The sequence below is a fragment of the Esox lucius genome, chromosome 14 (genome assembly GCF_011004845.1).
Source record: "Esox lucius isolate fEsoLuc1 chromosome 14, fEsoLuc1.pri, whole genome shotgun sequence".
NCBI classification, from domain to species: Eukaryota; Metazoa; Chordata; class Actinopteri; order Esociformes; family Esocidae; genus Esox; species Esox lucius.
Window position 1 is genome coordinate 26,684,733 of NC_047582.1, and position 17,293 is coordinate 26,702,025.

Genomic DNA, 17,293 nt, shown 5'->3' on the forward strand with positions numbered 1-17,293 from the left:
TCTACTGATCATTTTCAGGTGTGTCAGAGATCTGAAATGGAGAAGCATTATCTTGATGGGCCTAATTAAAAACAAATTACTTCATGGATCAGCTTTGACTAAAGGTCATTCGAGGCCAACATAGAACTCTGACAACTGCCATACCAACTTTAAGAACATACATGTCTATAATAAGTCAATACGAGTAGCCAAGATAAACAAAACATTTCAAGGTCACTTCAAGAGTATCGATCAAACCTTTTGAGGAAACCAACGGTTCTGGAACCTCTGGAATAATAATAGGTGGAGATATTTGAAATATTCAAGTCGATGATGAAGACAAACATGACAAGGCAAATGGAAACTTGTGCATTCCAGAACAGGAATCCTGAGAAGGAATTTAAGGTGGACGTCTGTGAGTGTCTGAGCAAAGGAACAGAAAAACATGGTATATTACAGAGCCCATCAGTGAAGCTGCCAGAGTCACATACCTCAAGTCAAATCTAGCACAATAATGATACATCAATGTAAAAGTCAAAATGCACTAAACCTTTCCGAATCATCACAGGCATTTCTCAAAGATCATAGAGACTTATGGACAAGAATTCGTTTGTTACTTAAGTTGCAATTAACCTGCATTTTTGTGCAAATCAACAAACACGATTGCTCCACAAATGACACACAAATGTTGTGATCTAAATGTAAGTATTAGGAACCCTGCTTCTTAGGCTATAGTTGAAGAGTTGTAAGAACCTGTAAAGGGTCCGTAAGTAAGCATTTACCAGTTAGTCTGTTATTAATAGAGAAATCTGACTTATAGCCCTTGTTGGTTGGTACAGGAGATTAAATCTGTATTAGTGGGACTGATATGCAAGGTAGCCACACGCAGTCTGTGGTAGGCGTATGTTAATTTGTTAATCCTGTTGTTTTAATGGCATGAAAAAGTATATAGTATATTATAGTTTTAAAAGGGCAAATAATGTCAATTTCAGACTGAAAGTTGCTTAACCAAACGAAAGATAAATCAAACCCCACAAAATGCTATTATGCAGTAGTTTTAAGTATCTAAGTAAAAGTAAGTTAAGGACTGTATTCTGCATCACCCAAATAGTTTGAAAACGTTTAATTTTATTCTACTGCCTCTGACTCTACAGACACTAATTGAGTTGCTTTATTGTAATGATGTCTTGTAAACTGAGTGTAAACGTGTGTACCTGGCAATCCATAGTAAAAATGATGAAAATGAAATGATCCCCATGGGATTTTATTTTATAAAGACATGGCAAACACATGGCCTTTGTTATCTGGCCCACGAAAGGTTGTACTAATCATTAACCACACAGTTTACAGAAGATACCAGAGCCGTAGACTGGTCCTTAAGCAGATCTACAACCTTTATTAAAGCAGAATGGCACGTGACACACACACAAACACACATGCTGTCAACTCAAAACATACTGGCATTATTCATGAAATTGAGAAAATGGGAATGCAAAAAATAAGCCGCATACATTCATTTCTTAAACATTTTATTGAGTACTACAATTTCTTGCTGCAAAACATAGGTCAAAGAAGTCAAAGACACCCCTGAGGAATATTAAAAATAAAATCAAACACGTCCCCAAATTCACTGTTAGACACTACCTTGAGGTCAACAAGCTCTTTGGAAGGGTTGTACAAAAGAAGCACTTAACGAGCACAACCAACACATTGAAGCACCCAACTTTGCCGAAGTTATTGGAAGTACAATTGGAATTTTGTATTGTGGTGAGATGGCCATACACAATCACCATGTTTGGTGACAAAAGAGGACTGCATACACCGAAAATCAGCTGATACACACAGTAAAATATGGGGATCACTGATGATTTGGGGCTGTTTTGCTACTTGTGGTCCAGGGGCTTTTGTTAAGATTGATGGCATAATGAATTCCACTAAGTACCAGTATATTTTAGCCCAAAACCTGGTTGCCCCTGCCAGGAGATTGAGACTTGGCCGTGGATGGACATTTCAACAAGACAATAACCCAAAACATACACGAAAAACCAACAAAGTAATGGTAGCAGGACCACAAAATGTATGTTTTCCAACGGCCAAATCAGTCTCCAGACTTGAATCCAACTGAAAACCTTGTGGCCTGGATTGAAGAGGGCAATCCACGCACGTGCAAACCCATAAAACGACCAAGGTTTTTTACATTTGCTGTAGAAAGGAGCTGTCCAAGATTCCTCCCAAAGTGAGCGCCAGCCTTGGTAGACATCTCAGAAAGAGGCTCATGTAGTCATTCACCTCATTGGACGGATCGTAGGGACGCTGACACTTTAGAAATGTATGTTCTGCAGAAACAAACTGTACTGCTCAACAAACTATTTTTGGTTGGAGAAATGGTTAAATTGTAATGAAAGTGCACAGCTCCCCATTATGTTTGTGCCCAAAATATGACTGTTTCTGTTGTCATTTCTTCTGCATTCACTTTTGCTTACGGGTTGACTGCATATATAATCTCAATTTGCAAAGGCTATACTAAATAATACTAAATCATTCTCCCTAGCAGATGTAGATGTATAAACATTCTTGTCATTTAACCCACAGCACCAGCCACCCAGTCCTTGATCACAGGGATTCCCAGCCTGGGGCGACAAAATTTCACCCCAGGGAACCTCCAGGATTAAAGGGGTATTCCCATTAATTCACTCCAATCTATAAAAACACAAAAATCAGCAATGATTTAGGCTAAACCTTCTAAAGCTGAGGAGGCAAAGAAATTGGCATCGCTTGAGAAGTAATTTTATATAATTCGAGACTATCAATTGATTTAAAACCTTTCTTTGATAGAGAATATCTATAATTAAACTGATTTTTCATACAAATTATCAGAAAAACCCAAATATCAATATATAGTAACAGAATAACACTTTTAGGTAAATTAGGTAAATTATAAAACTGTAATGAACTTAAAAAATGTAGGTCCCTCAAAATTAAATGACCTAAGGAAATCTTTCACAGCACCAAGCGGCCAACCGTAGTCTAGGTTTGAGGCTTAACTGTGCCACTAGCTGACAAGAAGCTCAGAAGCCTCATAGGAGATGCAAATAAGTCAACACTATATAGGTGATGGGGAGACACCGTCCTGATCTCACCACACACTTCTTCATGTTGCTCGGGTGCCTGCAAAGCTCGTCATTCAAACTCAATACATTTCAAACTGAACATTCACACAGAACAAACCACAAACCACCTCTTTAGGCCATACTCAGGCAATTACACATTGAGAACTTCTACCGAGTATTCAATGCTGCCGTTTGTCCATTGTACTGACTGTGCACTTTCTGTTCATGAGAGTCAGAGCAATGTTGTCTTTGTGCAGGTCTGCTCCGCCATAAAACTTTAACAGGCTAGTTAGAATAACACAGCTTACATCCACAAAGCAGTGCATTGAAGTCTGGCTCTCATTCAGAGGTGAGAGCAGAAGGGCTGCAGAGCTAGGACCATAAGGGTGTAGACTGCACCTCAGCCATTAACACAGATGTTGAGGTTCAACCATCTTGGTTTGCTATTTGCATACAGGCCTGTGCCAGTATGAGTTAAACTTGCGTATGGTAAAACATAGTAGACTGTAGAAAAAGTATGTTTAAATATATTCGAAGAAACAGCAATAACTATACAGTCTTGTAATAAACGCCACTTCTGCTTACAAGAAAATGTAAGAGTTCTGCAACCCGAGATCATTGTCTAAACAAAACAAGAAAACTGGGGAATGAATCATGAATGCTACAAGCTCCATGTGACCCACTGGCTGCTCACTGTGGCCAGAATCACAGCCCAAACCTCAGGCAACTAGGCTCGCAATAATAGAAAGAAAATGTCCCACTGAAACATCAGTGACATAGTAAAACAAACAGATACCCTACTATCACTTTCTCTCTCTCGCTCTCTCTCTCTCTGCCAAAATCTGGCAAGGCTTTAGCAACTGGCCCACCCAGGACTCTACCACACAGGAGAAAAGGGAGATTGTGAGAGACAATTGGGGCAGGAGAGGAGAAAGAAAAAGGGAAGGATAAAAGAAAGAACCAAAGAAAAGATTAAAGCAATAAAGGAAATGGGTATGAGAAAGTCCTTTAACCCCTAATGAAAAATGATTTGAAGCCTTACAACCTCTGAAGGCACACCCTAACCATAAAGACCTGAACATAGACCTAGAGCTACCATACAGCCGTAAACCTACCATACAGACAAAAACCTACCATACAGCCCTAAACCTACCATACAGACAAAAACCTACCATACAGCCCTAAACCTACCATACAGACAAAAACCTACCATACAGCCCTAAACCTACCATACAGACAAAAACCTACCATACAGCCCTAAACCTACCATACAGACAATAACCTACCATACAGCCCTAAACCTACCGTACATCCCTAAGCTATCATATAGACCTAAACCTACCATACAGACCTAAACCTACCATACAGCCCTAAACCTACCATACAGACAAAAACCTACCATACAGCCCTAAACCTACCATACAGACAATAACCTACCATACAGCCCTAAACCTACCATACAGACAAAAACCTACCATACAGCCCTAAACCTACCATACAGACAAAAACCTACCATGCAGACCTAAACCTACCATACAGACAATAACCTACCATACAGCCCTAAACCTACCATACAGACAAAAACCTACCATACAGACCTAAACCTACCGTACATCCCTAAGCCTACCATACAGACAAAAACCTACCATGCAGCCCTAAACCTACCATACAGACAAAAACCTACCATACAGACCTAAACCTACCATACAGACAAAAACCTACCATACAGCCCTAAACCTACCATACAGACAAAAACCTACCATACAGCCCTAAACCTACCATACAGACCTAAACCTACCATACAGACCTAAACCTACCGTACATCCCTAAGCCTATATAGACCTAAACCAACCATACAGACCTAAACCTACCATACAGACCTAAACCTACCATACAGACCTAAACCTACCGTACATCCCTAAGCCTACCATATAGACCTAAACCAACCATACAGACCTAAACCTACCATACAGACCTAAACCTACTGTACATCCCTAAGCCTACCATACAGACAAAAACCTACCACATAGACCTAAACCTACCATATAGCCCTAAACCTACCATACAGACAAAAACCTACCATACAGCCCTAAACCTACCATACAGACAAAAACCTACCATATAGACCTAAACCAACCATACATCCCTAAGCCTACCATATAGACCTAAATCTACCATACAGGACAAAATCTACCATATAGACCTAAACCTACCATACAGACCTAAACCTACCATATAGACCTAAACCTAACATACAGACCCAAACCTACCTTACAGCCCTAAACCTACCATACAGACCTAAACCTACCATATAGACCTAAACCTAACATACAGACCCAAACCTACCTTACAGCCCTAAACCTACCATACAGACCTAAACCTACCGTACAGACCTAAACCTACCATACAGACCTAAACCTACCATACAGACCTAAACCTACCATATAGACCTAAACCTAACATACAGACCCAAACCTACCTTACAGCCCTAAACCTACCATACAGACCTAAACCTACCGTACAGACATAAACCTACCATAAAGCCCTGAAACTACCATCTATATTAAAATTAACATTACCAAGCTCTCATTCTCTATTTTAATGGACCCTATTTCATTACCACTTGAGCCAACTAGTAATCAAACATGCTCTCTTGAGCTCTTTGTCACTCTCTCTCTGTCTCTCTCTCTCTCACACAAACATACACACACACACACACACACACACACACACACGCATATCAACAGGGGCTTCTAGTAGTCTCAGTAGGCCTTGCCCATGTGGAGAACAAGCTGCTGGGTGTAAAGGTTTATATCCCAGGGGAGTGTAACACACCAGGGTTAGATTACACCTCCAGCTCAACCTCAACACTAGGCCAGGCAGCCAGACTGCAACTGGAGGGAGACTGGGGGAACTGAGAGAAGAAACTGAGAAAGGGAAAACGAAAGTGCACAGAGAAGACTGACGGGAAACATTACAGAGAAGCCAGAAACACAGCAAATATCAGAGCATGTCATTACTTACATATAGAGGCACGTCTCCTGTGTTCAGCTCCATGTTGGAAACATCTAATAAAACAAAGAAAAGAAACGGCTCATGTAAAACGTTATTAGTAAAATACAGTACCGCGGTAATAACCAATTTGTAACAGCAAACATGTGGCAAACAGCAGTGTTCTCATTAAGACCATGACCATCATGTAATGTATTTCATCCCAGATCATTTCCAGGCTGCTCTCTAAGTCCAACGCTTTATCAGTTCATTAATTGGGCAGTAAGAGCTTCAGAATCACAAGGCTCTACATTTCGTGCAAGACACATACTAATCCTCTCATCATCCTGGCATGTCGGAACATGAGATATTCTATAAAACCTTGTTATTCTATTAATATTATCCAATCCATCCCTCCCTCTCTCCCTCCCTCCACACTGCTCTATGTTTTACCCATGGGAACGAGCCATCCAATCGGTCTGTCTGTGTGTGTCTAGAACATTTTGCCGTAAGCTTCCCAGAATGAGAGAATCCAGCGCGATCTCTTAGGGTCTGCATCCCGTATGCACGCAAATGCACACCATCTACGCATCAATGTGTCAACACACTTTTGACGCTGCTAGCGTGGACCTGGAGGGGGCGCTGCAGGCACAGACCCGAGCAAGACTCTTGACCCCAGCTTTTGACACATTTTCCCTTGACCTGGACCAAAACAAATTCCCCCTCTTGTTTACGTGACTAGTTGTGAAAATGTTTACTTCCGTATTAAGGTTACTATAGCAGCGTACATCTACTGTGTTCTTTATCATTAATTCTCACTAGGATATGTTTCAAGAAAATGTTGTGCTTTTTAATAAATGTGAATACATAATAATACATAAATGTGTTAAATAACCATGTAGGCCTATATGATCAAGTGGACGAACAATGAAAAGGTCCAGCAAACGTAATTAAATGTATTGACTTGGGCGTCAGATAACCAACACATTACCCACATGTCACTGCGTCACAATACAACATAACTCTATGAGATCATATAGGAGAATCAGCAGAAACTAGAATGCTTCAGTGTGCTGTCTGTCTGTGTGTCTGTCTGTGTGTCTGTCTGTGTGTCTGTCTGTTTGTCTGTCAGTGTCTGTCAGTGTGTCTGTCAGTGTGTCTGTCTGTCTGTCTGTGTGTCTGTCTGTGTGTCTGTCTGTCTGTCAGTGTCTGTCTGTGTGTCTGTCAGTTTGTCTGTCAGTTTGTCTGTCTGTCTGTCTGTCTGTGTGTCTGTCTGTCTGTCTGTCTGTCTGTGTGTCTGTCTGTCTGTCTGTCTGTCTGTCTGTCAGTGTCTGTCAGTGCCTGTCAGAGTGTCTGTCTGTCTGTTTGTCTGTCAGTGTCTGTCAGTGTGTCTGTCAGTTTGTCTGTCTCTTTGTCCATCTGCATGTGTTCGGCACATCATTTGCTGTGGTCCTCTTTTAACTTGGCATCCAGCTGCAGAAATTGAGGACACTGTCCAGTAAGTATAATTTCAGCAATCTGCACACAACTGATCCATTGTGACCTCACTCTCAGCTGTGAGACAAAAACAGAGGAGAAACAAAAACAGAGGAGAAAGCATAACAAATGCCCATGACTTGTGATTGTAGTTTCTCAGAAATTACACAAAAAGGTACATTACACAAAAGGTTCCTAAAAGGACATAAAAAAACATAATGAGATTCACACACACCTCAGACAAGGGGTGTCAAAATAATGTTGTGCTTCTGTCTATGCACAACGTGAAACTGCCTAGCTTTAGTGGGATTTTAGCGAGCTGGAAACGGCGAAGAATCTGTATGAATATAGGTCCACTATAGTACGCATCCAAGGACTATAAAGTAGATTGAGATTGTTTTTCCCTCAAAATGTTCTGTCATCGTTTCATTAACTTCTTTATCTGATTCCCTGTGTGTTGTGTTAAAGGGATGACACAGGAAATGAATATCCCTGGTCCTTTTTTACTCACTGTAACAAGTGTAGTCAGAGGATATCCTTATCAACAGAGAAAGGGCTTCACGCCACAGGCTGTGGCATGGTTCTCATCATCCTCTAACAATTGCAATTATCTGGCATTGTTATTGTATGTCATATCATATAATATCATTATAATAGCTCAATCTGAATAGCTGAAAACGGATCTTCGGCAAGACGGATTGAGGGGTAACACTTGATTTATGTAAGGTGGTTGTTGCTGTCTGAAATACAATAACCTACTTGTTGATGTTGGGCTCACACGCAAATATGTTGATTCAACATCCAATCATATGACAGGAATTTGCAAAAGAGTACGCTCATCAAAATGTTCACACACAAATATATTGTGAGTTTGCTTTCCAAAGCATATTTGTGGGAAAATCCATGTTCCTGCAGCTAGTCGCCTTGGTAGCTGTACGTAATGGGAATCAACTATTCTTTTTAGTGTGTGTATGATCCTGGCCATCTCCCGCAGGTTTCTGAGTCAGAGTGACCTGTTAATTGATTGAGAAACAAACGCCCATTCTCCATTCCGCATAACAAGGGGAGCTTGCGCTGTTATGCAGCTCAACTAACAAGTCACAATAATAAAGCAGTAAAGGAGACTGAGTCGATTTTAGATGCTCTTCTTGGGTGTTTTACCCCCATTTTGGTTTGTTGCCATTTACGTTAAAAAAAAAGAACACACAACGCAACACACGCGTAAACTTGCATGTGTTGCGTTGTGTTGCATGCTTGCGTTGTGTTGTCCTGACCTTTGCCCTCACCAAAACCTCAGCGTGTCCGTGTGACCAAACCGGGTCTAGTTGGCCACAGCCTGAATGGCATCACGCTTTTCCCAAGAAACACCTTCCAGTCTGAGGAGCCGGTCATATTCCAGACCCTTAGTTAGTAACGTGGTTCCTTTACATTTGATCAGTAACGACACGTGGTGCAAGAAGACACTCGGCTCATAAATATCAATGCCTACGGTAGAATCACAGCCCAGGTGGACACAGAGCCAGGTAGCCCATCCTGTGTGGGTACGCATAAAGCATCGGGTCATCACTTCTATTCCCCACCGGTACTGAAGGCCTACGGCTGAGATGGAACCGGGTCGACATTCAAACTGACGAAAAGTCTTAAGACGGCTTTCAGGAGAAAATATGTTAAAGGTTGGACTAGTTTTTTTTTTTATACTTAACCATGTGCTAAAGTTTCAAAAACAATATTGTTAGGGACTTATTACACAGGCCAGGGGATGTTACAGGCCCTACACTACTCATTAGGCCTACTTCCACCCCTGTCAAGCCTACAGAGTATATACGAACATTACACGGAAAATTCAAAAATGTATCCGTATTAAAGCAACCTCTTTCCGGCTGATACTTTCAGTGATCCTCTTTCTCCTGCCACCCGTCCAACCCATCCAAACCCTTTCAGTATTTGATTGCATTATTGTTCTTTTGTTAAACTTTCACTTTTGCAACCAAAGCTGATCATCTGAACGCAATATTCCATTGGATAAAAAAAAAAAACATTTATAATTTTTACATTGTGAAACAGAATTTGCATTGTTACGGCAACTTTTATTATCTTTAGTACATGTTCTATGATTGATTTTCTAAGTCAGTAATTATAGTCTTAAAAATATATACATATAAAAGTACACACATTGCTCCTAAAAGTTGCATAAAAATTGGGAGATTAGTCCCTGACCTTCAAATTGACGCAAAAAATACTAGCTGATGTGAACACATAACCAATGAATTGAGTCAGTATTTACAGCAGTGTTACATTACCTCAAAACTAGAAGGACCACTCATTTTAACATCTGGTCATGTGTCCAAAATGTTGTTCTTTTTTCAAATAATGTTCTAGAGGTCAATTGTGGATAAACCGGTTTTCTCTGAGATTGGTATGACACATCATCCACGTCAACCGTACTCTACCTGAAAAAGTGATTTCACCATACCAGTTCATAACTACAAAATCTATCGGCTCAGTGTCCTTGAAACATTTGGCATTTGGCTAATTGGCCCTAGAGGTGTGGCTGTGATTCCCAGCAACACCTTGCTAAAAGCTCAGTTATGCAATATAAGATGATTCATGGCCCTGGAGAAAGGGACACACAGTGGAATGATGACTATGTAACAAGGCTGCCAAGTGAAGCAGAGTAAGTCTTAGGAAACAAACACACCTTTCAGTCACAATCAGTCACCCAGGTGAAGCCAAGCGCGGAAAGTGACCAGACATATTTGTCAACATGATTTATGATGCTATATGCAGAGTTCTAGATAGTGTCCCAATTAAAAACCACATATCAAATGTCTCTACGTAAGTACCCCGTCATAAACTGAAAATATTTGATTAGATTACTGTTTGGAAATGGGGTGTCTTCATGGCTGTAGAAACCATATGTCGTGTATGTTATTAGAAAAAGTGTCAGTTTATACTTTTCTCCAAAACACAATTCAAACTTTTACTCTCATTCTACACCTCTTCCCTGTCTTTCCTAGTGAACCAGAGAGACTAGGGGGGGAAAAACAATAACCTCTTCATGCAAGGTCAGTCTAGGACAACACTGGGATATAACTTGACAAATGAGGAAGTGAAACAGTTCTCAGACAGTCAGCATGAACACTATGCCCTTTACACCACTCTATTGATCCTTATCCAGGGTTTAAAAGATAATGACTTAAACAACATATAATAAGACACTGAATTAATACGGCAGCATATGTTCCTTATTGGATTGCAATAGTTCAAAGTTTCTTTGTTAGTTTTTTATTTTTTACAAAAACCTAGCCAAATGCCCAGAAAGCATAACTCGGAACCATGTATTTCTTCGACGAGCAGTGTCATACAACTTATTGTTTTTTGTAGAGGGAATAAAAATAAATACAGATGCAGAAAGTATGTCGTTCAGCATCTTCTGTATCTGTCTATGCCCAAAAGCTTTCAAGAAATTTCAGGCCATACAATATAAGTCCTACATCCATTATGTCAAATAGATAAATGGGCATGCTACCTTTCATATATTTGCTAACTAAAGTACGTTTTTGCAAGATTTGTTGTATTTCACATTACCTGAGTCCTCCCGCTCTGCCAGCCAGACCTGTGGAAACGCTTCCTGAGTAGAAAGTTCAACGATCTCTTTCCAGCGTTCTTTTTCCTAAAAATCTAATGTTTAACTCATTTTCCCAACATAGGCAACCGGAAGAATAAAATAAAATATAGAAATTAAACCAATAGTCTTTGTTACACTTTGAGAATCATTTTTTTGTGTAGTCTACCGATTGGTCAGAAGAATCTACGCACACTAAAGAGAAGCGGGTTTCCCAAAGCACCCCGACAGCAGCCTCTGTTCTGTTAGCGCTCTCCTCCACGGTGCACGGTGGTCCAGCCCCTCCTCTTTCCGTGAAACCGCAGGTCTCCCCCTCTCCCGTTCACACCGAGAGCAAATGACACTGTCACGTGTCCACATACAAGGATAAGAAAATTCGCTACTTGATTTAACCCTTTCTACGCACAGGTGAGCTTTTAGATTGTGGTGGTTAGTCAAACATAAAAGAGAAAAATTCAAAAAAAAGTCAGGGAAAATATACTAATTGGTAGTAATTGGTAACAGGACTCGACACCATATGCACAAAATTAGCATTTTACAGTAAACATATTAAATGCGTTTAAGAATGAAATGAACAATTAGCTAATACAACCAGCCTCCACCAGCCTTTGAAAATATTGTGCAACGTCATAAACTCCTTCTATAGAATAGAATAGTTCGTGCAACTGAAAACACTACATCTGCTAGGACAGCTACTGTCGCACTTTCTGTATTGCTCTGCTTGCTTTTATTATCGTCTACCATAAGCGCCCGGTCTTAGAGCCTCAAACCCAGCCCCCTCTTAAACAGATACTTTATCTTGCTGTTCTCCACCAAAGTGTTGCTGCACTCATGTATACAAAGTCATACTCCTAGTGCCCATAGCAACAGGGAGGAAATGAGAAGGGGACTAAATCTAGTGCCCGCCCTTCCTGCCCTTTACCCATTAACTCACACTGAGCAAATATGTAGTGGATAATCTCTTACGATCATTGGCAGCAGCAACATTAAAATATATAAAAGCCTAGCAATGAGTAAGTATATAATGCATATGGGGGCTCTCTGAACAGTTGAATACCAGGCAAGCACAACTGCAGTAATTTTAGTCCAACTGGTAACCCAAATTGCCTGCAGCAATTATTCAGCTGAATGAATGGAGAAATGTGTGAAATTTAGGCCAGAGGACTTGGCCTCTTGGATGAGAACACATCATTAAGGTGATTGCACTTGTTGGCGCCATCTGTAGGCACAATATCAATGATAACCTACTTTTAAACAATGGAACAGTTGTCAATTTTTAAGGCTAGCATGTGCAGCTGGACAACATAACAGATGACATAAAACTACATGATGCATGTCTTCCTAGACACATTACAAAAAATAAACATAGCTGTTTTAAAGACAATACAAACTGACTTTTTACAGGCCCAAAATCTGATTTGTTTCATTAGTAACTTTCATTGACAGTCACTCGTGTAGACTCGATTCTTTAGTGCCAGAGTTTCAAGTTGGTCAATACTGCCCCCAAGTGTTCATTGGTTGAAATCACATACTGTGACAATTTGCTATTTCTCGTGATTGCTTGGGCTTGTAATGACAAAAGAAGCACTTTTCATAAAAAGGTCCATTCAAAGTTGTGTTTTTCTGTAAAATGTATAGTCTGGGAGGTGGTCAATCTTGCAATTTCACATTGGCCTGTTAGTACCGACAACCCGAAAGAGAGGCAGGCAGCTTTTCGTTCTGTTCTTCAGAAAGACAGTTAACTGTTGCCGTGACAAAATGGCAGATCCACTAACTGGGTGCCGCTTCCAGGACGCCATGTGATGGTGGGATATTCAAATTTTATTTGTTTTAATACCTTTTATATATGTGTCAAATATGAAAGTATATAAACACCCACCTAATTATGCATATGAGTGCAGCTGACTGCAACACCCCCAGTGCCCAAATCTGGGGTGTCTCCTTATATATAATTATTTTTATTTTATTTTTTGTTTCGTTTTTTTTATTTAACTGGGGGGGGACATTGAGACCTGAGTCTCAATCACATGTGCCCTGGGAACACAACCAAACAAATGGCCCATAGATATAAATACATATAAAACATGCAAAAATACATAGACATACACAGTTTATTTGTATTTTTTATTGCTCCATATTAGTCAATTAATCATATTACCTGTGGCTATAATATATTTAGTATTGACACACACTAACAAGTACTGCCATACAAACATAATGTACACACCAACACTCAAACATACAGTCATACATGACATGTACACCCGTACACTGACGCTAATTTAGCCTTTTACTTTTAGTCTAGACCTGTTGTTATCAGAGTATGTGACAAATGCATTTAGATTTGTTATGAAGTAGAGAAAGTATGTATGATTACCATTCTGATTCATGGGGGCAGCCAAATGGTGTGTCGGTAAAGTCACTGCCTCATGGTACACCTGTGTATAATTCTTGAATGCAGCATACCATCTTGACCCAGGGGTTTTTGCCTGTGTAGGTGACACTTGGCTCAGCACCATCTGGGATTGGTGGGATTGGTGTCAGACAAAGGATGCCTTGCCTGGTCGCGCTCCAGCGACTCTTCGCGGTAGGTTGGGCACCTGCGAGCTCAACTGTTGTTGTTGGCTGGTGAACACTATCTCCTCCTAGAGCATAGATGCTGGCAAGTACTTCCTGGTTCAGCTAGAGTTGTGACAGAACAGCTTGGCGAGTGCTTCGAAAATGACGTGTTGATCTGCAACTCTCCCCCTGCCTACCAGGAGTTGCTGTGATGAGGCGAGGCCATGAGCAAAAATAGGAATCCACAAAACTGGAAGGTAAGGAAAAATCGCAGTCAAAATGTGTTCAAAAAGTTTTACTAGAAAATAAAATGCATTTACGTCTTTTACATGTAAAACATATTAGTTGAGGATTCTTCCAGATAGCCTTTACACTTCATATTAGTAAACACCAAGAAACAGGGGTACTGAGGGTCTGAGGTCAAGAGGTCAACTTGGCATCATTCTCACAATGGCTGAGTGTTAGTGGACAGTCACATCAGAAGGCTACATCCTGTAGATGGCGTGAGGAGTATGAGTTATAGTCACAGCAAGAGAGCGGACTAATCACGCCACTGCCCTTTGCATGCTGGGGGAACAAGGCAACGGAGGTTGGAGTTGCGTGTGATAACTGACAGATATTAGAGCGAGGCCATTTCCTCCATCCTACTGACCTGGAAGATTTTTATCCTACAGACCCCCTGGTGTCCCTACTGCGGCGGTGACAGGCCACAACCCCTGATCTCCTCATTAGAGACTCAGAAAACAAACAACTAAACAATAACAACACAAAAGAGGATCCCCAGAAGAAAAAAAATCTGTACCCTCTTTCTGCCATGGCTGGTTGTGTTGTATGAAATCATGTCATGGGCTACGCTCCTCCAGCATCAAACAGCAGGAGGCAGAGGACCAGGCACGAAAAAGCACAAAGACGCCACCAGGACTCAGGCGGTGTGAGCGGGCCTGCTGGTGACCAGGCTCCAGGGAAGCCTGTCCAGGAGATATATGGACTGGAAGAAGCAGACCTGGCGTCCAGCAGCATCCCACTTCATTCTATGCATCATGGCACTGTGACTGTACATCATGGTCAGCCCTTGTTCCTGCCTGGTCACTCCCATAACCCCTTGCATGGCACCCCTCTGCCCCTTGACCTCCACCATCACCATGGTAGGCCAGACCCTCAGCCTACCCTAGGCTGTCTTCTCATCATCTCTGCTTCTTTCCTCTCTGCATGGACATAGTTACAGTTGCCCTCCAAGAACAACAGCTTGTGGATCCACCTGGTTATTTTTACAGACGCTAAATACATTTTCAAGTGTTCGGTTGTAGATAGTGTGGTTGGTTTATTGCTATGGTTGGTTTAGTGAATCAGTTTCAAATGACAAAAATGTAATGAAAATGTTTAAATACATCTCTGTATCTCGTGGGGCTGTGTACACATTTTAATCATTGAAGAGGTTATGCCAGATGAAGGACTATGATGGAAATGTTGCTTTTAATTAAAGTTATTATAACACCTTCAAGCAGAGACAGGGTACAAAAGTGTATTTTTATTCATCATAGGAGAGGCAAATTAAACTTGCCTTTTCACCTTGTTCAGAGTTAACCTAAACCTATGAAGCAATTTATGTAAAAATATTTACCTCCTTTTTAATTTTTGGCATTTGCATTTTAGTCATTTAGCTGATGCCCTTGTCCAGAGCGACTTAGTAGTGAATGCATACCTTTCCAATATGTTTTCAAAGAATGTTCACCCCAGTTTCATATTGTATCTATGGCCCTTTTTCATTAAAACAACTGCAGTGAAAGATCCCAGTGGCCATATTCCCAGTGCATCCATGTCAAGTCATTCTGATATTTCACACTGCTCTTCCAACAAGACAGTAATGTGGATCGGTAGCAGGGGCCTGAGTCACCAGAAACGTGTTAGAGCCTGATGACAATAGGAAGTCCCTGCTGACAATTCTTCCCCCCTTCCCAGGCGATGCAGGGACATTTGCATCAACCATGGGGTTTCCTGGCCACTCGTCAGCTCGCAGAACAGTCTAACCTAGCTAAGGTTGTCAGCTTACAGCTATGAAAGCAGCCTAAGAATGCTGTACCCACTGGGAGACCTCTATAAAGCTTTTTTAAATTTTATCAAACAGCTTTTTATTAGCGTATGAAATAATATCCTGATGGCAACCCTCTGAACTAAGGATCACATGTTTTTTGGTCCTCAGAGCTTTTTTAAGTGAGGGAAATCCCAAGACATGGACAACATGTCTGAATAGTGTTCTTCACTTTAAAATAGTGTGAGGTCTCATGTAAAACTACAATAAAAGATTATCATGAATAAGTATTTATTTAATAAGTATAATATTTGCATTATTTCTGTGCAAGCATGCAGAAAGAGAGATTATGAAGAACTAGCAAAAAGGTCAGAGGTTACTTAGTGTGTGTCAATAATGGAGATTAAGGGCCTAATGAACTGCATAAATACTGCAGAGGCTGTAAAACTACTTCCATCCAGCAAGGCAGCCAAGCCTCATTACATTGTTAGGAAATCTCCACTTGGAGCAGCTTTGCAGACGCACAGTCACCTAAAAAATAAACAAACATTGAAAGCCAAGGCCATGTAAGAAAGTCAACCAACGCACAATAGAAGGTGAAAGGGATCTGTTAAATCTACCACGCCACATATACGGGTCCTTTCCTAGAGGGGGATCTTCTGGAGAGGAGATAATAATGTGAAATGAATGTGAGGCCATAACAAAGCAGAAAGGAAAGGTTAGCTGTTCCGAAACTCAAATTACCCAAAGCTAAAATGTGAAAAAATACTTTTTTAAATCACCATTACCAGACAAAAGTGTCTATTACTCAGGTATAAACTTCCCAAAGAAATTAAGCTGTGATTAAATGCATGTTAATAACAAGTAACATCTTGCTTTTGACCCTTGGTATCAGATTTCAGAAGGTAGGGAAATTAAATAATGTATTTTGCCCAGGCTTATTTATTCCTGACCTAAAATAATCACCATGTCCTGTTTTTTTTATTAAGTTATTAGTAAATTGCATGAGCTAACTGAGCAGTATTTGAAGTGCTCTTGCCTCATAAATTCTAGGGGATTAAAAGGTGTGCCCCAAATTCCCTGATCCATGCAGGGGTCTAGCTGTGAAAACACTCAAGACAAAAAACTAAAATGAATGGCGCTTAATCGGCCTCCTCTTTCGCAGGATTTGACAGATTACAGGAGAAATAGTTGGCATATCCCCCTAAATCAGATTATCATGTTGCAACTTTGACCAGTGAAGTGGAAAACCTCTGACCGCTCAAATAATTCCAGATTATTCAGACAGAAGTAACATGCTTCAAATGGTGGGATGAAGAGACTTTGCAGCAGAAAGGAAACAATAGCTAGATAAAAATAATATTTTAGATTGATCTGAATGTGACTATATGCTGTACAATCCAAAGGTATTTGGAAAGAAACACTTATTTTGTGGTTTTGGTTCTACTTCAACATATTGTATTGGAAATGAAGCAATGACTCAGAGTTGACTCAGCTTTAATTTGAGGATTGAACTGCATCACA

The 17,293-nt window shown here is 40.5% G+C and overlaps 1 protein-coding gene across 5 annotated transcripts in view; it reads right to left on the minus strand.

Annotated features, from left to right (window-relative positions):
• Positions 1-11,530, minus strand: part of arhgef28a (Rho guanine nucleotide exchange factor (GEF) 28a) — a 58,427-nt gene extending 46,897 nt beyond the window's left edge. For 3 of the 5 annotated variants that reach the window (XM_010899272.5, XM_010899271.5, XM_010899270.5), the window contains exons 1-2: positions 11,145-11,530; positions 6,114-6,157 (exon numbers count right to left, since the gene is read on the minus strand). In XM_010899272.5, coding sequence (XP_010897574.2) covers positions 6,114-6,146 — 33 coding nt within the window. In that variant the 5' untranslated portion in view covers positions 6,147-6,157; positions 11,145-11,530. The remainder of the gene's footprint in view (positions 1-6,113; positions 6,158-11,144) is intronic. The other 2 variants (XM_010899274.5, XM_010899273.5) reach the window with 1 other exon arrangement.
• Positions 11,531-17,293: the final 5,763 nt, after the last annotated feature.